This window comes from Pholcus phalangioides, unplaced genomic scaffold, assembly GCF_987345545.1.
Source record: "Pholcus phalangioides strain wild (caught in Gottingen) unplaced genomic scaffold, Ppha-v1.0 ptg000013l_1, whole genome shotgun sequence".
Taxonomy (NCBI): domain Eukaryota; kingdom Metazoa; phylum Arthropoda; class Arachnida; order Araneae; family Pholcidae; genus Pholcus; species Pholcus phalangioides.
In genome coordinates, this window is record NW_028301606.1 from 13,489,037 (window position 1) to 13,513,420 (window position 24,384).

Genomic DNA, 24,384 nt, shown 5'->3' on the forward strand with positions numbered 1-24,384 from the left:
ATGATAAAAAGTTGATCTTGCAAAGATGAATATGGCTGCGTGCATTTGTGACCCGTGTGATCTGTCCAGGGAATTTGTTAGTATCAGTAGACATTCATGGGATGAGAGGGGAATAAGTGTCAATTTTTGAAAAAGGTCTCAGGTATTTAACTTACACATTTATAGGACGTACGCGCTACTTTTCTTTTGTAGTTTTTGTTTCCGTATGAGTAACAATTGATAAAAACTTATCCTTGGTTACCACGACACCTCAGATATAACGCCAATAATCAGCGGTCCTGGCAGATTCACAGATTAAAACGAGACGTTTTATGCACTTTTGTTCTGTTTTTGTTTCCGAGGAATTGTCAGAAGCCGAGCTTTTCACAAGAAAGGAATGTTTTTCCACCTTTCTTATAGATAAACGTGACAAAATTAATATTCAAAATAATATAATTATAGCAGCAACAACGAAGGATCGATGCATGATTATCGATTATTGTTCGATTTTCATCCAATGCGAGGTACAAATGGGTAATTGGAAATTATGAGTAAATGGAATCCAATTTGATTTGTGAAATTTTGTTGGCTTCTGGGAACGTTTCCAAGGCAAAACTTTTCTGTCGTATACTTATTCTTTTTTTCAGCAAAAATTTGCATGCTAGCTTATCATTCAAGACTACGAGAAAAATTCATTTGGAGAAGTTAGGTTTTTGATCACGTTTCTATCCTTTTGTTTCCAAAGAAAACAAATTTACATTACACTTTGCATTTCAAATACTCCTGAAAAAGTGAATCAGCCAAAAATAGATTTTTTTGGAGTCAAGGTCAACCTTTCGTATACTTTAACGTGCCATTATCAGGGCCCGGATGTTGATGGCGCTTGCATTTTTCCGCACCTTTTGAATTTTTCTGCTTTTTTTTGCAATGTCCGGGCATTCTTTTTCAGATTTGGAGCATTTTCACGACATTTTTTTTTCACTTTTTAAATTTTTTCACAATGGAAAAGATAGAAAAAATTATATGAATACTACTGGCATTGTGAGCACTTCTGAAAAAAAATATGCTCGAATTTCTTTTTAAATAAAATAAACGATGCTTCTTGACGCGGTCTCTTGAACGTCGTATAAACGAGGTTCCACTTTATACGGTTTTTTCTTTGACGTTATCTGTTCGTAAGGTGCAAGCAAACAAAAAAAAGGTGTGTTATGGGAAAGAGGAAATGTGTGCGCCCAGCGTGTGCATTTTTTATTATTCATTTTTTCATTTTTGTGTCTTTTTATGAAAATTTATATATATATATATATATACATATATATGTATTTATATATTATTATTATTTGTGCTGTTGTCGTTGCAGCAGGTGGGCCGAGTTGGTCGATTCAGCGCACGCGCAAAACGCTCCACAAGACGCGCACCGATGGCAAACGAAAGCGCGCATTTCTCTTTCACGTCGCCCTCTCTCTCTCATTTCTTACCTTTTCAGTTTCCGCCGGTAGCTGAAGCATCAGTTCTCGGATCTGATCTCCGCTTTTTCCAAAGTCAATCCGATCTGTTATATCGTCCCATTAAACAATTTCATCTCTATAAAACGATTTCATCTACGACGAAGATAGAAGTGTAATAAATTTTAAAATAATAAATTCACGAAATTGTAGGCCTTTAGCCCCGAATTTTTTTTCAGCTCCATAAACGACTTTCGAAAGAACTTTTTAATATTTAAAAAAAAGAAATTTAGTCTGAAAATTTGAGAAAAGTCGTCGTTTCTGATTAAATAAGAAAAAAAAAATATAAATAAATAAATAAGATCTCTCCAGGGTCGGACGATGGCTGCGGACTCTGGTCGTAGAAGGGCTTCGGACGGTGGACGAGGTTCCAACTTCATGAGACAGTTCCGGGACAAGAATACCCGGGAACTTAAAAACCTGACCGCTACCCAGTTCATGGAAGTTTGGAGCCACTATGACAAAGACGGTAGGAAAACTTTTCTCTAATAGATCAACTTTATTCTCGGATTCGTGACGCGTTTCTCTTACATTTTTGTTGATTTTGAATTGAATTACTTTTAACGAAAAGTTTGCTGTCTAAAGAAAAAAAAGTTTTTGATGCAAATGAAATCGGTTTGATGTATTTTTTTTACTATATACAGTCAATTTGCGGTAACTCGAACTCCGATAGCTCGAATATCTGTTTAAGTCGAAGTTTTCGCTCACGTCGGAACTTTTTTCGTATTTTAGTGCGTAAATTTTCCCGTAACTCTTAAGTTTTCTTAATTTAAGTCGAAGTTTTCGGGATTGAGAGAAATTTAAACCATGGAATTTAGTAGTAGAATATCGCATGTATCAATAGAATTTCACATTTATCAATTTAATTTAGCACTTAGCAGCATAATTTAGCTTTTAACGACGGAATCTAGCATTTAGCTTTTTGCAACAGAATTTAGCATTTAGCAACAGAATTTAGCATTTAGCAACAGAATTTAGCATTTTGCAACTGAATTTAGCATTTTGCAACAGAATTTAGCATTTTGCAACAGAATTAATCTTTTAGCAATAGAATTTGGCATTTATCAACAAAATCTTGCATTTAGCAACAGAATCTTGCATTTAGCGAAAGAATTTAGCATTTAGCAACAGAATTCAGCATTTAGCAACAGAATCTTGCATTTAGCGAAAGAATTTAGCATTTAGCAACAGAATTCAGCATTTAGCAACAGAATCTTGCATTTAGCGAAAGAATTTAGCATTTAGCAACAGAATTCAGCATTTAGCAACAGAATTCAGCATTTAGCAACAGAATTCAGCATTTAGCAACAGAATTCAGCATTTAGCAACAGAATTCAGCATTTAGCAACAGAATTCAGCATTCAACAATAGAATTTAGCGATTCAATCGTGTGCTTGCGAAATGTGAATGACTTCCTCACGAAAGAAGAGACAGACAGTCAAAAATCACTGCATTTTTTGACAGGAAAGTATCTTGTATGCACTTTATTTAAAATTTGTTTCATTTATACGAGTATCATGTATGCGTCTGTTTGCATAATACAGTGTGTACGTCTAATTTATTTCTAAATATTCTCATTCAATAATTAAGTACCATTGAATTAGAAGTAACTTATTCTTTCGAATTTCTTCATCTCCAGTAGTATGACGTGTTTTACTAATACGATAATAGCGCTGTTATCTTAATGAATTTTCTTTTTCCCACTCTGAAATCGGGATTTCCGATACGATAACGATAAGTTTTTTGTCGGCTGCTGCACATTCGACTTATCGAGATTTGACTGTATATTTGACGCGATTTTTTTTTTGAAAGGAATTTATATTTTGTGCTTTTCTTAATTTCGATTATGTCCTTCTCATTTATTTCTGTAATTTTTAAGTGGTTTATATGTGTATGTTCGGTAAACGTGATGAGGGGACAAGGGACGTCCAAAATGGAAAATGATATTTCTTTAATGTTTTCTTCTAATGTGTTTTAAGGCCATTTAAAATTAGCCTAAGCAAATATAAATGCATTTTTGTGTATGTAATCAAATTATTTGGAAATTTTTAAGTTTAAGGGTGAAAAGGGACGTGTTGAAATGAAGATTATATTTCGTTAATATATTCTTAAATAGCGTAAACACAGACAATAAATACATTTTGGGAAATCTAATAAAATTATTGGGAAAATTTTTATGTTTAATGAATTTTTTATTGAAAAAAACTGCAAAACTGAAATGAGTTATATTTGTCCCCTACGTTTCCTATTTTGATGAAATCCATTCATATTTTTGATTGTACTTCCAAAGACATACAAACATTCATAAGTACGTAATTTAGGATGTGTCGAACGGAATGGGAAAAAAAAAAGACTAAATTAATCGTACCAAATGACAATTTTTTTGGCTAAAACAATTACGTAATTCATATTTTTAGCGGTAATTGTTGATGGATTTAAAAATGGATGATTAGTTATCTCAAATTGATCATAAGAAACAAGTGTATAAATTTTGGAGTAAATTGAGCGCAATTTGGTTCGTAAGGCACATTTTGAATATCAGTTTCTGATGAAAAACAAACACGGAGAAAATTGGGAAGGGAGACATTTCCCGTAGACAACCATGATTTCTTAATAATAAAAATCGTAGTAGAAAAATAACTAACAAACAGATTTTAATGCGGTTCGTTGAAAAATACTTTTTCTGCGTGATAAAAAAACGTTTCGTCATTTTCATGATTTGGACGCCCCGTATATCCTTAATGAATAATTTATTGGAAATTAAAAGCAAAACTCTTTGAAATGAATGAAACTTGTCCCCTGCGTTTCCTATTTTGACGAAATCCATTCATATTTTTTATTTTGCCTCCACAGACACCTACAAACATTTATAAGCATGGATTTTAAAATATGTCCAACGTTATCTGAGAAAAAAAAAATAGAAATTAGAATAAATGGTGCCAAACAGCAATTTTGTTGGCTTTTTTAACTATTAAATCATTTTTCATGCAGTAAATATCAATGGATTCATAGATGATGCTTAATTACCAGCGGCTTGTTTTAAACCGCTTAAACGATCTTTTATGAAATGTCCCTTTTTTTCTGTATTTTCCACGAGGCTTACTTGAATTTTTATTCTTTACTGAGAGAGAGAGAAATCAGAATTATAGGATTATTTTCATGTATTATGAAAATTATTAAAATTATGACTCTATTTTAATAAATTATAGTCATCCAAATATATTAATCTCATATCGGTCAAATATGCACCTTTTTTTACTTTTTTGGTGAATTACATTTTAATCTAATGCAGTAGGTTTCGATTACTGGCAATCGTCAATTGTGAATTTTCGTTGGTGCTGGAATAATTTTCAATTATTTTTAATTCATCAAGTGTAGAATTTTGATTATAGTTTCGGGAAGTTTTTTATCTCTCATTAGTTCCAAATTTCCTCCAGTGTGGAATCTTCAGTACAAAAATTGTGTGATTAAATTTTTTTTGTACGGATATTTCTCAGCATTCCCGCATATTTTGAAATTATGGATGCTGAATCCCCCTATCCCCAACAAAATATATAAAATCGGGACAGAGGTCCTAAACATTTTTGGGGCAAATTGTTGGGACATACCTGCCTCGTTGTAAATTTTGCATGGGGCCCCGCATCTGGTAAGAGCGGCACTGATAATATACCCGTATTATATAACATTTTTGGAACATGGAACGAATTAACGGGGATCCCGATAATATTTAATAATCTTCCGAATCAACGGAAGAATAATCCCACAATTGACAGAAATTCAAAATTAATGAATGTGATAATTCCAGAATGGATGAAAGTTCAGAATTAACAAAGAAGAAACAATATCCCAGATTGTGATAAGAATTCAGGATTTACGGAAGTGATATATATATAATTCCAGAATAGATGAAAATACAGAATTAACGGAAGACGTAATTGTGAGGAAATTTGCTCCGAGATTTTTTTGTGATGCTGAATAAATTTCAAGAAAGCGAAATTATTTCTTAAGCCGATACTATTAAATACGACTGATATTCGGGATTTTCTGGAATTACATTACATAAAAACCCATGCAAAATTATATAAATTTTTTATTAATTTCTCTGAGGAATAATGGCCCTGTGGGAATTACGTGACACAAGTAAAAACAATTTTCGAGTGTTCCTAAATGTATAGAGGAATAGTTTTATTTAATCTTTTAAAGTTATAATTTTCTCTCTGAACGAGCAATAACTCACTTCAAATTAAGACGGATGTTCGGAAAAAAAGATAAAGTATGAAAATATATTTCGTTAATTTGAGTTTATGAGTATCTCAAATTACGATTAGTCAAAATTACGAGTAATATATATGTGCAAAAGTGCTTTCGAGTAAATATATTTGACTTACGAGCGTGAAACGCGCACAGAAAAAGTGATTGATGTTAATTAAAAAAATGGATATAAATAAATAAAATTAAATAAATATAAAGTCCCTTAAACACTAATGGTTTCAAAAGGTCGCCCACTGGACGCGGTAGCCCAGGTCGATAAGATACTCGCCTAAAGTACCAAAGGATGTTTAGAGGTGTCGCGAGTTCGATACCCGGTTCGTCTTTGTCAGAAAACTTTCCTGACACAGGGGTACAACAAAAAAAAACGGCGACACGACAAAACTTGCTACCGCAAGGAGTCCCCCATCGAGGGGTTAGCGCACCAACCCCTCGACGAGTATAAAAAACAAGCCTGCCGTTCGGAATCGGCAATAAGTTGTAGGTCCCGGTCTAATTAGCCCTCGTGTGCAGAAAATGACCGTGGTGCGACAAAAATGATCAAAGGTCGCCCACGGCCCTGGGTTCTGCGAAAGATCGCTGAGGATGTAGTTTCTCTGTGTGTGTGTCTATGAGTGCAGCAGAACCTTTTTCCCGAATATGTTATAAACCTCGAAGTCCGGCCAATTCGCGAACAGGCTAAAGTCCGAATTGCAGAAATGATTCGGTTTTTAGCCGGCCATTTCACAGATCCCTGGCCAAAGTTCGATGTACTGATGGCCCGGTAGGAGTCAAATCAATTTTTTTAATCCCCAACGTGTGATGCATGTCTATACAGTGTGATGCATGTCTATACAGTGTGATTCAAAACTCAACGCACAAAATTTTAGGGGAGGTAGAAAACCCAAACCAAAACAAAAAATCACACAGGAATGTAGTGGAATAGTACAGGAATATAGTGTACAGGAATAGTTGTGGAGGACTTGGATCTTATAGCCATTACAGAATCTTGGGCAAACGATGGGGATGAATCTTTCTTACACATCTCCGGATACGATACTTTTTTGAGAAATAGATCTGATAGGAAAGGGGGTGGAGTGTTGATATACGTGAAATCATGTTTGAAGGCTAGAGAGTGTAACGTACAGAGAAGTGATATTGAAACCATATGGGTTGAACTTGAGAACAAAAGACGTCATAAGCTTATTGTTGGGGTTTGTTACAATCCACCGAATAGGGATCAAAACTACATCGCCAAAATGCACGATGAAATTTCCTACATGTGTAAGCGAAAGAGGGTTCTCATACTAGGGGATTTCAATTACCCGGGTATTGATTGGGAGAACCTTTCATCTGGAAATCAGTATGAAAGAGACTTTCTTAAGTTGGTGCTCGAAAATTTTTTGTATCAGCATGTATCAGAAGCCACTAGGGGTACTGCTATTTTGGATTTAGTTCTTACTAGTTCTGAGGATCTAGTTGAACATGTTTCGGTGGGGGAAGAGTTTTCTTCCAGTGATCATCGTATCGTCAGATTTCACTGTAACTTTTCCTCGGGTAAGGTTGATAACAAAAGATTGGTTCCTTGTTTTCGGAGAACTAACTTTGATGTTTTGCGAAGAAGGTTAGCGGAAGTTTTCAAAGACCGGTTGGAATCAGTAGGGGTGGTAAGTCAATGGGAAGAATTTAGTACGAAGCTGTCCTCTGTTTTGCACGACGTCATACCCTTTGTTCGAAAAAAGCGTGTTTGTACATCACACCCTCTATGGTTCACGGATAGCGTGCGGAACCTTTATCTTGAAAAGAAAAGAGCATTCAGAGAGTATAAAAGTGGACGAGGTGACCTATCATTGTTTACTGATAAAAGAAGACTGTTGAAGAAAGCGATAAGGGATAGTAAAAAGCAAGTTGAATCTAGGTTGGCAGATAACATTGGCTCTGACCCAAAATCATTTTTTCGATACGTCAATAATGGATGTAAGGGGACAGTTGGCCCCCTCTCGATAGGAGGCTCAAAAGTAGAGAGCAATGTAGGCATGTGTAGTGCTTTCAATGACTTTTTCGCGTCGGTTTTTAATGGAGATAATGATATTCGATATACGGGTATTGCATGGGGTAATAAAACGCTCAACGATATTCAAGTGGAAGACGTGGAGGTCCTAAATCTTCTAAGAAATGTATGTGCAAGCAAAGCACCAGGACCAGATGATATCTATCCCAGGGTTCTCAGGGAAGGTGCTAATGAATTGTTGGGGCCAGTCGCACAGATATACAGGAGTAGTGTTGCTGAGGGTATCGTCCCGAGAGATTGGAAACTGGCTAACGTTGTTCCGATATTTAAGAAGGGTAGTAGAGAAGTGGTGTCTAATTATCGTCCAGTGAGTTTGACGAGCTCCCTCTCGAAAATTTTGGAAATTATCATCAAAAGGCAGTTTGTGAAGTGGATAGACGAGAATAATGTATTGTCGGATAATCAGCATGGGTTCAGGAAGGGGAAGTCATGTGTAACTAACCTCCTTTGCTTCTATGATTACGTGACTAAGGCTTTGGGTAAGAGCAAAAATGTCGACGTTGTTTACCTTGATTTCCAGAAGGCATTCGATCGGGTCCAACATGGCAAACTCTTGAAGCGTTTACACGAGATTGGAATAGGGGGCAACTTGCTGAATTGGATAGAATCATGGTTAAGAGATAGGTCGCAACGAGTTATGGTGAACGGGGAATTCTCTGGTTGGACAGACGTCACAAGTGGAGTTCCTCAGGGAAGTGTCCTTGGCCCCATACTTTTTTCACTTTTTATCGATAAACTCGATCAGGGTATCGATGGAATTACTAGCAAATTCGCAGATGATGTGAAGCTAATGGGGGTAATCGGGAATGAAAGCGATAGGGAGTTGCTCCAGACCAACTTAAACAAGATTGCAGCATGGGCAAATGAATGGAGCATGACGTTTAGCGTAGATAAGTGCATGGTCGCTCATTTTGGTTCGAACAACCAACGGTTCTCTTACGAGTTGAATGGTGTCACTATCCCGGATGCAACTAGAGTCACCGATTTGGGAATTCTCATTGACGAGCGACTTAAGTTTTCTGAACATTGTTCAGCGGTTGTCAAAAAATCGAATAGAATGCTTGGTCTCATTTTCAAAAAGGTCTCTTCGCGTTCTCCTAAAGTCATTCTTCCTCTTTTTCGAGGCTTAGTTCGTCCTGGACTGGAGTATGCTGTAAGGTTTTGGAGACCATACCTACAGAGGGACATAGACTTGGTTGAAGGGGTGCAGAGAAGAGCTACGCGTGTCCTTATTGGCACACAGGGCTTGAGTTATGAAGAAAGACTTCATTTTTTGAATATGTTTACATTGGATGAACGCAGGTGTCGAGGAGATATGATCGAAGTGTTCAAAATTTTCAATGGGATGGATAGGATGGACCATGAACTTTTAGTACACCGCCAATCGACTGCTTTTACAAGGGGACACCAGTATCGATTGGTGAGGGACAATGCAAGGTTATGGTGTCGCAGGGAATTTTTCTCCAATAGGGTTGTTAATAAATGGAATAGCTTACCCCCGGAGGTAGTAAATTGTAACACAATTGACACGTTCAAAAAGAAATACGATAAACATGTTGGGGTAAATCGAGAAGCTATCCATTCTTAGAATAAGACAACCATAAGTAATCTTTATGGGCATCGTATAATATTTTATCATGTGTATATATTGTTTGTAATTTGTGTTAATTGCATTTTTAATTGGGTTGCTGTATTTTTGAAACATATGACAACCATATTTTTATGGGCATCTTTTTATCAGCCACCTCGTTGGGCATTTTGCCTGTTGTGGCGTTGTATTTGTATTTGTATTTGTATGATCGGAAACCCCAACTTGATCAGCAGGAGGATAAACGAAGATGCAGAGATGACAAGCCAATAATGGGTGGAAAAACTCTTTACTTAGCGATATTTTATACGGGGACACACGTTAAGTTTCACAATAAGTGCCCAAAGTACTTACTATCCACGTCACAAGAATCTCAGTCGCAGCTGCAAACGTCCACGAAATGCCGGGTATTTTTGAAATTGTTCGACAATCAATGCGTCGCCGTTGTGAAGCGTGCATAACTGTGGATGGTAAGAACTTTGAGCATGTGTTGTGAAACTTAACGAGAGTACACGTACTGTCTTCGTGTAAAGTATCGCTAAATAAAGATTTTTCCCCCATTATTGGCTTGTCATTTCTGCATCTTCGTTTATCCTCCAGCTGATCAGGTTGGGGTTTCCGGTCATACATTCCTATGTGATTCTGTTTTGTTTTTGTGTTTTCTACCTCTCCTAAAAGTTTGTACGTCGAGTTTTGAATCACACTGTATAGACATGCATCACACGTTGGGGATTAAAAAAATGAATTTGGCTCCTAATGGGCCATCAGTACATCGAACTTTGGCCAGCTCCATGCGACGAGAGAAAAAAAAGTGAAATTTGGGAGAAGAACTAAAAATAATTATAAAAACTTATATAAAAAAAATTATTTCTGCATCGCGACTTGCGGTTTGATTGGCATAACTAACGTGGACATAATTAACGTTGGCGGCCACAACTTAAGGTTCAGTGCGTGCTTAGGCTATCTTAATTTAAATCAATCACGCATGCTAAACGCCGTGCACAAACTGAGTTTAATGTGGAGCCTCCAACAACCGAACCAACAGCGTATCATTGCAGCAGTTGATTTGATACCAACCTCAAATGGTATTGAGCACTTGCCAAGAAATCGAATACCGTTTGGACGTCTGCAGAACCTCTAAAGGCGCTCATACTAAACTTTATTGACTTTCAAATAAATTTGTGTGAGGAGTTGCCGTCTTCAATTCAACTCATTATTAATCATTCGTGGTTCTATCGCTATAAACCGTTAATCTTTTGAGCACCTTTAGCACGAACACTCTGTATATATATAACAAATATTTCTTTTGTATTAATACATTCTGTAGAAAAATAAATTAGAATGACTTCCTATGACTTTTCTCAGAAGAGAGAAAACCCTTTCCTACGCAAAGACATCGATAAATACTGTACTTTGTCTAACTTCCGAATTCGATGTTCAATATCATGGTTTATGATCACTATTATGTATTTAAAAAGAAAAGTGGTCAGTATTGGTGAATCTTTTTTTTCGTTAAGCCTTTTACTTATGTTTACGACGTCGGTTACTAAGACTACGAAAGAAGAGTATTCGAAAAAGGGATGGACGATATGAATATATGTTTTTTTTATTGAAATATACTGTCTACACCGCTTAATATGATCACATTGGGACGCTGGGTTTCTAATAACAATAAAAAATTGATAACTATATCCGAAAAATCCTGGTTGTTGGTACTATGACCAACAGGTTCAAAATGTTAAAAAATCGTGCTTTTTTTCAATTTTTTTTCTCTTTAAGCGAAAGCCATTTTTTTTCCCAGAAACTGAGAGGCGTTTGAATGGGAGTACTATGAATTACGATACTTTTTATGATGTACGATACATTCCATAGATTCCCTTGTGAAAATTTCCCGACCGAAGGAACTGAAACTGATGAAGAACTGAAGAAAGGGACTTTTTTTTTTTTACTTTAAACATGCCTTCACTATAGGAAGGAAATTGCAAAAGAAGCGCTAAACGTACATCGATCATAGCGGCTATTCCGACTTGATTAGGACCGAGTGCGGAAATTTTTGTCAATAAGGGAGCTTTCTGACAGCCTACAGTCTTGCAGATCGATAACGATAACTTACGGGGGGAAAAAATGAACCTGGTTCAACCTTAGCTTCAAAATATGCAAAAAGAAAGAAATTTTGACGGAAAAAAAAAGTAAAACACAAACCGAAGTCCTGATAACACCTAACGAATTTTTTTCAATGTTATGATATTGGTACGTTCCTTACTTAGCGAAAGTGATAACAATACCCGAATGATAATATTATCTGTGATTTTAATAAGCGGTGTCGACTGTAATTTTCTCCGAAAAAACGGGGAAACAAGAGAAATATCTCAGGATTCTAGTTATCGAAATAACAGGGTACACACCGAAACTTACGGTATTGATTATTTCATGCTCGGTACACGGAATCATTTAGGGATGGATGGATCACTCGGGGTTAAGCCGGCGGAAAATGATGAAACTACGCATTGCTGGTGAGTCTAATTAAGCGATTTCTCCTCGTAGGAAATAGCACTGCGTGAAAAGACACCATGTGTGAAAATAAATAGTGAGTAATAATAAATAAAATAAAGAAATAGTATTGAGACGTCTCTTCACTCGTAATGATCGTCTTTTAGTAAGAACGAATTCATTTTGATGTAGAAAAAGAAGTGAAATTTCCATTTGAGATGGATATAAAACCTTTCAAGATATGATTTAGTGTTGTCATGTTGACTGCTGCTGCTGCTGTATATGGAAGATTGCGTGATGAAAGTCCATTATTAGTGATTCGAGTATCAATGTACGATACTTGTACTGTACTTATGTGCGTACATCATGCATATAACGCAGTTTGTAACGTTATATTTTTTTATAGTTGATATATCGCTTAGTTTTTAGTTTTATGGATTTTGGCGTCGCTAAAGGGGAGTTGATACCTTTAACGGTGAAAAACTATTCTCTATTAGCAATATCATTAAAAATACTATTTAACCATTGATTTATTTCAAAATTTTTATACACACCGTTGATTATATGTGCTATCCTACGCTGGTATAAAATTATATATATATCTTTTTTTAAGTTTAAAAAAAAAGTGCATTAAAAACAGTTTCGTTCGTGATAAAATACCATGACGTGAATGCAACTGAATAAAAATTGATTCAAAATAAAGGAAAGTTTATGAAATGAAGCAAAAATTCGAGATTTTGTTGACTCTTATTTAAAATTAAATATAAGAGAGAATTTAAATTTTAAATTAAAAAAAAATTTTAAATTTAAAATTTAATTTTAAATGAGAATGAGTCAATGAAATCTCAAACTTTTGCTTCATTTCATGAAATAAACAGTTTCCTTTATATGTATATTTTAATCAATGTTTATTCAATTACGTACATGTCATGGTATTTTATTATGCGTGCAAGCTGTTTTTAATGAATTTTTTTTAAAACTCACAAAAAATTAAGTACCAAGATAAGTAAAACTTTACACCAGCATAGGATAGCGCATACAATCAAGAATACGTGGAAAAAAAAATTGAAATAAATCAATGGTTAAATAGTATTATTATTAATGATACTTATGATACTATTAGAGAATAGTTTTTCCCCTATGGTGATACATCTATTAGAGAATAGTTATCAACTCCCCCTGAAAGTAAGTGGTAGATGAAATTATGTTATTTAGTGCAGAATATGTGATTGATTCGTTTTTTTTTTCATTGATTTGATTCTTGCATTAATAACAAGAGGAGAAAACATCTCTTTGTCTCTAGATAAGTATGTTTCGATTCATACAAATTGAAATAATTTGTCGTGCATCCCGAAATAAGTACTTACGGCAGGAAAGAAAAACAATAAAAGAAAGGCATATTTATACACGAAGGGTTTGGAAAAAAAGACACCAATGACATTTCACTTGAGCTTCCAGGCTTTTTATCTATATAGGAACGGACCATAGTTCCGGACTTATATTTTACTATATATAGGAACGGACACGTTATAGTGACGGACTCGCGATGCGAGGATCCGGGTTCGAACCCCACAGTGGTGGTCGGCTGAAGTTGGTTTTCTGTGGTTCCCAACTTCAAGGCGCAAACGCGAGCCGATCTCCCAGTTAAAAAGTCTCGCCACAGAGAGCAACAGTCCTACAACGATAAATCATTCAATCATAACACTTCACTCATAGTTAGAAAAACTGGTGGCAGATGGCAGCACTACACATAACAAACATTACACAGAAACAAAACTTTACGTCAGGTTGCACTACACGTACACGCGCATTCCCGCATGTACTGATTCGTTGGGGGCTTCCGCGGGGGGAGGGTGCATTTGTGGTGTAGCGGTAGTAAGTAGGGCCTCCAAAAAATGGCTCGCGGATCCATGATGTTCTTAAGTCAGCCACCTCGTTGGGCAATTTGCCTGTTGTGGCGTTGTATTTGTATTTGTATAAAAATAGTCACAACCCATTAAGTCTAATTTCATATTTTTTTCAAAAGATCGTCATGAAAATCAATAAACCTTATTTTACGAATGACTATCTATGTTAATAAAATACGAGTTTTCTGTTTCTTTTTACCCGAATAAAGAGAAAAAAAAAATTGTTCGAAAAAATGTTTCTTAGCATCCATTGCTACTACATCAGATTTATTCCTCAGTCTATCCATCTTTTCTACGAACATTTTGTACCAAAGCTGGCAGCAAGAAGTTTTTCTCCCAACAATCAACTATTGATCAAAAACTTTTGAACATGAATATTTTAAAGATACCGCTCTCAAAATCCCATTTTAAACAGAGTATTATAACGCTGGAGAAAATGCATATTTTATAATACTGCCGTAGAATTATATTCCGAGAGTAGAGATTTTTAGAATTTTTCCTTTTCTACCATGATTTTTGCATTTAAAAAAAAAAACCTCTTTTCTCCACTAATTCTTTTCTTTGTAGTTTTTTACGATATTTGTTAGAAAAGGGGGAAAAGATCTAGAATATTCTTTAGCTTTCGAAAAATATTCGTTCAAATACATTTGGGATCTCGGTGTAATTACGTTGCTGTGTTATGAGCTCTTTCGATATTAGAATTATGCATTTCTTCACATAATCTATAGAGGAAAGTATTTTTCCTCCTTATCATGTTGAACATTCTGTCGACATGAGTTCTCTTAGAAAATGATGAGTTATCGAATTGTATATATGTTACGGTAAAAGAACGAAGACTGGTATGCGGAGACAAGGCGGACATGGTCATTAAACGGCCCGTAAAACTTTAAAAAAAGTTTTGTCTACATATCGCCCCCTCCACAAAGGATGCAATGGGGGTCTAGCCTAAATGTCCTCCTCGTGCTAATCAGATTATGGCTCGCCGCTCTATGTCAACGAAGAGATATAAGCAGGCGGTCGAAGAAGACATGGGACATGCTGGAAGATGTGCGTGCATGTGTTGTGAACCTAACGTGTGTAAGGTATAACGCTTATTATAGTGCTGCCATCTGCCACCAATTTTTAAAATTATGAGGGGAGTATAGTGATTGAATAATTGCACCGTTGTTGGCCTGTAGCCTAAATGTTCGAGGATTAGTGAATTTTTTCTTCTGTACACTCATTTACCGAAAACCAATTTAGGGATGCTCGATGAAACAAACGACCTCTTTTTGTACCCGTATCGTTAAGATTGAACTATTATAGGATCCCATAAATACCCAGGAGAAACATAAAAAATTTATTCAATCAATTTGATATCCATTTGCATGAAATATTCACGCAGTAATCCGTTTTAAGTCAGATTTTTCATTTTTTTGAAACAATTTAAAATTTAACAATTTATGACTCGCTACTTCATGCAATTTGTTTACACTGCTCAAGAACAATCTCGTAGATCAGGGGTGCGCAAACTTTCAGTTCGCGGGTCAGATATGCGATATTTCTGCCGCTCAAGGATATCTGTGTTTGACTGACTGAAGTAGATGCATTTTATCGGGCCTACCGAGTCTATTGACTCCCATAAACGTCTCTGTTTGATGCTCCTCCGTACGAGCTGGATGGAGAAGATTAGAAGTTTGTATATGATAGTTGGGTGTGTGCGTATGTAAGAGGTATGCCAATAAAAAATACAATGCAGCCTGAGTTGTACTCAGAGAGTCAGTATATGTTCAAAGGATGTGGAAAGTAAAGGCCGCTACAAATCGTAGCAAACAAAAATGTATTTCACGAAAAAATATTTAAACGTTATGCTGACCATATTTCATTAAGAGAAATACGATAAACCTGGATCTTAAATAATAATCCGTAAAATACGGGACATCACCAATTGCCATCAGAAATATTGTCAGAGAGGAGGAGGCACAAACCACCCAACCGTAATTAAAATTCCGAAAAAAATTAAGGACAAAACCATAACCTGAAAAATATGCATAATTTTTTTCATAATTATCGTAATACAATTTATATTATGAAAACACTCTGCGTTCACGACTTTAGCAAATATTACAAATTCAAATTCAGTATCGTTGAAAAACGGGACAACAAAAATTACAGGAATGCCCCTCATAATAGGGACACAAATTGTGTTTCCTACATTTCACTGGTCCTTGTTTTCAGATATTCTTAGGAACACTGCTATAAAGTAAAATATCTTGAGATGCCTTTGGTGTTTCACCTTGATGGGTACCTGTTTTATAGGTACATTTTAAGGTATATATAAAACCGGCTCGTTATTCCCAAAACGAGTTCGAGAATCGTCAGTGGGTTGTATTTGGAGTATCGGTTGATACACCAGTTCGATTCTTACCTTGTACGAACAGTCAGGCTATTTCCCCCTTCAACTTTTATTCGATTGGTATTTCGAGATAAGAAACTTCGGAAACAGAGGTCGGCTTTCAAATCTCTTTGGGAAAATTCAACGATTGTCTCGATGATCAGCTGCACTAACCCCAACAACAACACAGACCTTACTATCGAATCTCTATATATACACACATAGAAAGATAGAGAAAGATACATTAGTAATAGAGAGACGTCGAAATGCAAGGGTTTCTTTCAAAGTCGGGAATAGTTTTAGAGAAAAGCTCGATGTATATAAGGGCGAATTCGGAGCCTGCGCCGGGGCTCTGTCGAAATCGTCTCTGCCATTCGTTTTTATGTCGGCGGATACGGCACAAATGTCTCATGACGTCTCCGTAAATAAGGAAACATTTCGGAGGGAGGGGGGGGGGTGGTATTCAAGGGACAAGAACACAGGAGAAAGAAATTGGGAGATATCTCTCTCTCACACACACATGGGACTCATCAGCAGGAAGCTTTCTTCATCTATCAGTGAATGGATCGAAGAAACCCGAATTTTCCATCTATTCACCATTGATATTCAGGTCGGTGATACTCGGGATATACAGTATACCTCCCAATTGCATCTTCCATTTCCTTCTACATTTTGGGTGTCCTCTTTCCTTTTGTGAGGTATTTCCTCTCCATTTTTTATTGCTTTTTCCCGTCTACCTGGGTGCAATTTTTGTGAAACTGTAGATAGGACTGGCAGCTTTATTTGGGTCTTTTCTTTGCGAGATAAAGTTGTTGATAAATTTATGGGAAAATGTTGCCTTACGTGTAAGTTCGAAGGATAACTTTATTAAATGCAATCTCCAGATTTTTAGGAAATACTAAGAATATGTAGCGGTGTATACCATTTTTGAATTGAAGATAGATGTATATTTCACTTGTACCATCAAAACTTCAATGAATTTTAATTAATAACAGTTTAAAGACATGTACAGTAATAACCCCCCCTCCTTCGAAGCTACGCGATAGTTGGAACCGATGTATGTGTTCAATCGGTGAAGGACGTCCCATGTGTACGAGATTCAGGACCATCCACATGGGGGCCATGCATTGTATGATACATTGTGTATCCACGATTTTTTTTTGGGAGGGGGAAGTAAGTCCTCTTACAAATTTTATTGAGGTAGGGGCCCAACCACTTTAAGTTCCAGTGTCTATGCTTAACATGATGTAGGTAAGATGAACTTCGACTGATATATCTACATACACAGTCTGCATTGCGAAAATCGAATTTATGACAAAAAATAAAAAGAACTTGAAACTTAAAAAAGTGACAAGCGGAAAATTTTACAAAAATAAGAGGACAACCGAACAAAAAACACTCTGCACGAACGAAGAAAATGTTCGTGTCCTGTAAACGGGACGTAGGTCTGAATGTTGAAATTCGTAAAGTGGAAAGTACGTCGAAAGTAATTTTGATTGCGGCGTGATTTGAAAAAATTTTGACCACCCCCGATACAATCAATCACGTAAGCCGAGGTGTGATTTTGCATACCAATAGGCCTACTCATATTGTCTACTCGTGAATATTCATATGGACCAAAATTTAGGGGGGGGGGACCACCTGTATTTCCCCTTTTTACTATGGGTGTACTACTGTGGTACAGTAAGAGTCCGTTATAACGACAACTCCCAATCAGAGGAAACACTATCGTTATAACGAACTTCTCGTGATAAATGAATTTTAATGTTTTGGACTAGAAACATACATAAATGAAGGGGAAAAAAACACTAGATAAATTTACCTTTCTTTTTCCTTTTATTTTAACTACTTTTCCCGCAATATGCATCTAGAGTAAGCTTGTTATGCACATACAATACTGATTGTATATTAAAAAAACAAAGTGGACGATGGAAGCCCGAACTTTTTCTTTCCATACCAAAAAAAAGAGTAAAAAATTGGAGACTATCCCACTCATGCAATTTTGGCGTAAAAAACCCCCCCGCAAGATCTGGCAGCTAAAAACAACTTAAGGCCGAGAAAATGGTAAAGACCTGTTTGCTCCTTGTCCAGTTTTGGAAGATTCCAAAAGAGGAGAGGAGTTGGGAAGTGTTTCCCACACAGGGAAATAATGACGATGTTAAAACCAGGGGTCGTGCACCCCTTGCCCAATCGACACACCTGCAAATAAAATTTTATGTTTTTTCCACCTCCTATATAAATAACAAGAAGATAAGATACAGCACGTGGTCTCTTACTAATTGAGATGTTCTAACAACCACCGTTTATAAACGTCAATGTGTGAAGATGGTGAAGAGATTAAAAAAAGCCACTGTTTCCTGTCCATTTTATGTATAATTTTTAAAGAAAAGCAAACATGATTTTTGAGTATTTCCGTTGTTGTTATAGCGAATGCATTCTCATTTTCATTCATAAATAACTCGCTATAAGTGACTATTTTCCGTAACTTTAACAGTAGCTGCTGTAGCTGCTGACAATCATTTGCGAATAACTCGTAATAGCGAGATTCCCGTTACAAGCTGTACTCGTTACAACCGAAGTTCACTGTAATTTCCTATGTAAATTGCCTAATTTACCATCTTATTTAAATTGTGACTGCAATGCAGCCTCTCAAAAAAGCCGTATTCCCCTAAAATTTGTGCATATGAGCATACGACATTGTGCGATACGCTTTGAATTTTTCGATAACACCCTGGTTCATCAAAGGAAATAACCTGCCTGTGTTTGAGGCCAGAAAACCACTTTTACATGTGGGTCGAAATTAATTTAGGGTTGCAAATGAGACGCATTGTCATCAAAATGTATCACATTAATCCAATATTTGTGAGACTGTTAATAACATTTGGATCAAATTGGGACCTTCTTTTCAAAAATGGTAGATGCCATACGAGATTCGGGATTCCATTTTTAAAATCCCAGCAATGTTTTACATCTTTCTACAGAATATCATCTCAAAAAAAAAAAATCAGCTCAGTTTCATTGCATGTGATGCTCTGATCGAATAAAACAATTCTTGTCCTTCTGCAAACCGGACAAACATGCTACCATCTACAATACTGGAGGCACGATCCTGCCTTACTTATTTCACGCACTGTAGCGTGAGACGTTGAAGTAGAGGTATTAGTAGCCTTTCTTAACTTCAGCAAATGGGCCCCAGGTGGGATGTTAGAGAGAGATAGACGGCTGGATTTTTTTCTCAGCCCAAGACATCAAGGAAACACATTTTTCTGAGAAAAAAAAAGCCGTCTATCTCTGCCGTTCCACTTGGGGGGCAATTTGCTGAAGTTAAGAGCAGTTAAAAGTTAAGAGGCTACTGGTGCCTCAACTTCAGCGTCACCCGCCACAGCGCCTGAAATAAAGAAAGCAGAATCGTATCTCTGATGATAGCATGCTTTCCCAGTTTGCGAGAAGGCCTGGGTTCGAGTCAAGGCGGAGACTAGATGAGTTTTCTTCCGCCTTTTTTGGCATAATATCCAGAAAAATATCTGTTCCCTTAACAAACTGCCTTATTAAGAAAATATAGACCGCAAAATTCCCAAGCTAACCTCTTATTGTGCTCAATAATTGATGTGACAGAGTATTATAACACGAAGCACATGAGACTAAATCTTTAAAGATCAACATTTACGCCCATGTTCGTTAATTTAATATAATTTTATATCATGAGTCTTAAATACGGGAATAGTGATTTTGACAAAATATAATCCTAGAGAAACGCATGGAAAGGTTGAAATACATTGCGTAAAAGCTAATTGGAAGACCAGAATCGCTCTGTCATCAAGAATTTCATCGATATAATCTGATCTCCCGCGTATTTGCAACTGAGATGAATCTGATCCGTAATCAGGTTTTGAAACGGATCGAGAGGATTATCTTGGGTGAAAGTCATCCGATTCAATGCCCATGAAACTGATGACGTCCAGAGGGCTCAGCATACCTAAACGTGATGATAGCTGACCTAAAGACACAACATGTGCTAAAATTATTACTTCCCGTTTTCATGACAGTAACTCGGCTTACGTTTTGATGTGAAAAGAGGAAGTGTTCATATGCTTTTATAGGATCATTCAAAACTTCGACAGCAACTTAAACCACTGAATTTATTTGAATGCATCATACTAATGAATCTCGTACTAGTTCAATTACTAATAAACTAAGAGCAATTATGAGTTTAATGTTTAAACTGATATATGCATGAGTGTTTCCCCGTATATTATAGTATATGAATTGACTGTCTGTGGAGGAGCGTACAAAAATTCAGTTTTACCTATTAACTGAATGTGCTGTGGTGGTCGAGTGGTTATAGTGCCGGACTCGTGATGCGAGGATCCGGGTTCGAACCCCACAGTGGTGGTCGGCTGAAGTTGGTTTTCTGTGGTTCCCAACTTCAAGGCGCAAATGCGAGCCGATCTCCCCGTTAAAAAGTCTCGCCACAGAGAGCAACAGTCCTACAACGGTAAATCATTCAACCATAACACTTCACTCATAGTTAGTAAAACTGGGGGCAGATGACAGCACTACACATAACAAGCATTACACAATAACAAACTATACGTCAGGTTGCACTACACGTACACGCACATTCCCGCATTTACCGATTCATTGGGGGGTTCCGCGGGGGGGGGGGGGGTGCATGTGTGGTGTAGCAGTAGTAGGTAGGGGCTCGGGGATCCATGATGTTCTTAAGTCAGCCACCTCGCTGGGCAATTTGCCTGTTGTGGCGTTGTATAATCGCTTATAGGATAATTTTCGACGGGATACTCTGTAACGATAATTATCTCTCAATATATTACTAATTTATTTCAACGTACGCCAACTATGCTTGTATAAGGTATTGCTATTTATGTACAGAAATCCTCCTCCTCCTAACCAGATCATGACTCAATGATTGAATATTATACAGAATGGAAAATTATAAAGAAATACTGATTGCCATTCTACAGAACAATTACACAAAGAAGTACTATACCGGCCATCTTCAACCTGTTGCCCGCGAGCATCATAGTTCTCCCCAAAGCACCACGAGTGTTCAATGTCCATGCCCTACTTCGTGCTCGCGAGCACTTGACCAACTCTTCAATTAAATACCCTGTAAAAATTGCATTCAAGAATTACGATTAATGCATATTTCAAGCATACGTATGTAAACGTTGCCATAAGGCAGCGGTTCCCAAACCATGGGTCACGCCACCCAAGGGGTTGCGTAAAGGAACTGGGGGGGGGGGTGCAAGTGTAATGTCCCTACTAAAGGAACTATGCGTACAGTAACTGTTGTATGTCTATTTCGTTTGTATTATATCAATCAATGTACATACCGAATTTTATTCAAATTCATCCACAAGTTCTGGAGATAATCGACTAAAAAGTGAAAATTATCTTAATTTTTCACACCAATGTATTAGCGTCATCTGCTGTTGAGCTAAAACACTAATTTTTGAATCGATGTATATCTTGACGATATGCCTAGTTCTTTTTTTTGGAGAAACTGATAATCTATGTTGAAATATCTCGACGAAGTTTAGTACAATTGAGCTAGTTAAAGAGAAATTTGACGCAGCCAAATATCGGTTAAAATCATTTTCCTAGCATCATTTAAGTATACGCAGAAACGTCCATTTCAAATCAGTTTCGATATTTATGCGTTCCAATCAAAATTAGTTTCGGTTTCATCAGAGCCATCTATTTTCGATCATAGTAATTCTTTCTGATTTCAATTGAGAGAGAGAGAATGATACTTCCTTTCTTATTTTCTTCTGAACATAAATTATTTTTACTTCAAAACTATTCAACAATATTTAAGATAGTTGAGCCCATTTGTAATAAAATCGGATATACTCGAATATCAGTTAATAAGATTTTATTCTTCCGGAGCCACCTTTGCAATACTTTCTAATTTTGCAAGTGCAAATAAATTTTGGTGATATCTTTTTACTTTCTGTGATTTATTTTACCTGGAAAATGAATTTATCAATAATTCTCAGAGTATTAGATTATTTTCATTAGTCATGGCCACTTATAAAATAATCGGATTCAGTGAAATATCGGTTAATACGATATTTCAACTGTCCTCATAGCGTGAGCAGTTGAAATAACGTTAAAAAACGATACTCGTTGCAATGTATGTATTTCGTGTAGTTCTAATTTATAATTTTTTCATGATCACAATTTCCGGTTGTTATGCATGTATAATCACCACTTCGTATTCGTAAGCATAATAAATTGTACTAAATTTATCACATTTGCCGGTTATTTTCCAGCCTGAGGTTGGATAAATACATACATAATCATCATTTGGAAGTAAAATGTGATAAATCGGTCCTATATTGTGCCGGGATAAGATTTTTTTTATATAGATGACCCTACTTGTGAACTACAGTCTGAACCGGATATAAAGAACTCGGATTAAATGAATTTTTCCGAATATCCCCGGATTAAATTCTGCAATTAACCCGTATTTGACGGATTCTAATCAGAACATATTCTACGATCGTACCCCGATATATGCATATGTTACGTATTATATACCTGGGTACATGGTACTATACCTATTAGGGTTTTCTGCATAATCACTGGTAAGGCCCCTTTCACACGGAGCGGATGCGGATGCGGACGCGGATGCGGATGCGGGTCCGGAAGAAGTTTTAACAATTGGAATATACTGCGCCTTTCAGACGAGCCGAAAAATCTCCGCACCTAGGAAATGTTCATGCGGGTCCGGACGTCGTCCGCATGTGTCAAAACCTAAGTGCGGGCTCCGCATCCGCACATAGAAGTTTTGACAATAGGTTTATTCGGAGCTATTCAGACGATGCGGATGCGGAGCGAATTCGTCCGCATCTTTGGCTACTTTTTGAAGGTGATTTTTCACGGATTTTTTTTTAATTATTTGCCATAATGATAAAATGACCATCATAAAACACCATATGATGGTCCCTGCTCATTAATATAATGTACCTACATACGTCTATCCCTTTGTTTCGTTCTGAGATTGAGATATAGCAACTTTAACTGCCTTTTGTCCATACTTTACAATTTTATACAATAAAACCTGCCAACAACGGCCACTGACGGAACAAAAATGATAAGCCGTTCTGTGCATTACGAATATTTAATTGACTACATACTTTAATAACTTTCAAATTTAATTTAAAAATTTTAATTTTTTTCTTTTTAAATTTTTAAAATTATTTAAAAATATCTGAAATATTATTTTAAATATTTGTTATTTTTTTAAATTTTTAATCTGTTAATTTTTTTAAACTTTAAAAAAAATACTTTTATTAAACAACGTTATCCACGTACGGTGTTCACTCAGGGCCGGATTAAGTCGTTTGAAGACTTGAATATTTTTGGTGGTTCCCCCCATACCTACAAGTTTATTTTACACGATATTCAGTCTATAAACTTAAAAAATGAAATTTTATATTTCAGAAGTGACTAATCTAAGGTTGGGATTTCACTATAAAAGGTTTATGAAAGTTATTTTATAAAACTTGAAAAAAGCAACTAATAAATTTATCGGTTGCATTTGCTCTAATGCAACCGATAAATTTATTAGTTGCTTTTTTTTAAATAATTGTTATAAAATTTTTATAGTGTAATCCGGCCGGGATTATACTATAAAGTTTTATAAAAGAACTTTTATGAAAGTTGAAAAATTCAACCAATAGGCGCATCGGTTGCATTCCAGAAAATGCAACCGGTGCACACACACGCACACACATTTTGCATTCAAAAAATTCAACCAATAAGATAATATTGGTTGAATTTTTCACGTTTTATCAAAGAGCTTTTACAAAACTTTTATAGTGTAATCCCGGCCTAATGCTGATATTACACTATAAAACTTGAAAAATGTAATCAATAAACACATCTGTTACATTCGAGCGAACTTAACTGATCGGCCTATCAGTTGCATTTTTCAAGTTTTATAAACTAACTTTTATAAAACTTTTATACTGTAATCCCGGCCTAAGACAGAATTGTGATGTGAATATTTCTAAGCACAGACATTTTGAACGTCCCCACCCCTCCCCTTTTTTTCTACTTGCAAATTCTTTGATATCTCCTGAATTTTTTTTTTAGGAACATATTAGTTTCGGATGTTTTTGGATTGGATTTTTCGAACATTGGATGTTTTTGGAATTTTTCTTTCATATTTTTCCGGAAAGACAGATTTGTTT

At 36.1% G+C, this 24,384-nt stretch overlaps 1 protein-coding gene across 1 annotated transcript in view; it reads left to right on the plus strand.

The window, feature by feature from the left end:
- Positions 1–1,404: 1,404 nt before the first annotated feature.
- Positions 1,405–24,384, plus strand: part of Cbp53E (Calbindin 53E) — a 272,285-nt gene continuing 249,305 nt past the window's right edge. Inside the window, exon 1 of the mRNA XM_089240775.1 lies at positions 1,405–1,953. Coding sequence (XP_089096901.1) covers positions 1,806–1,953 — 148 coding nt within the window. The 5' untranslated portion in view covers positions 1,405–1,805. The remainder of the gene's footprint in view (positions 1,954–24,384) is intronic.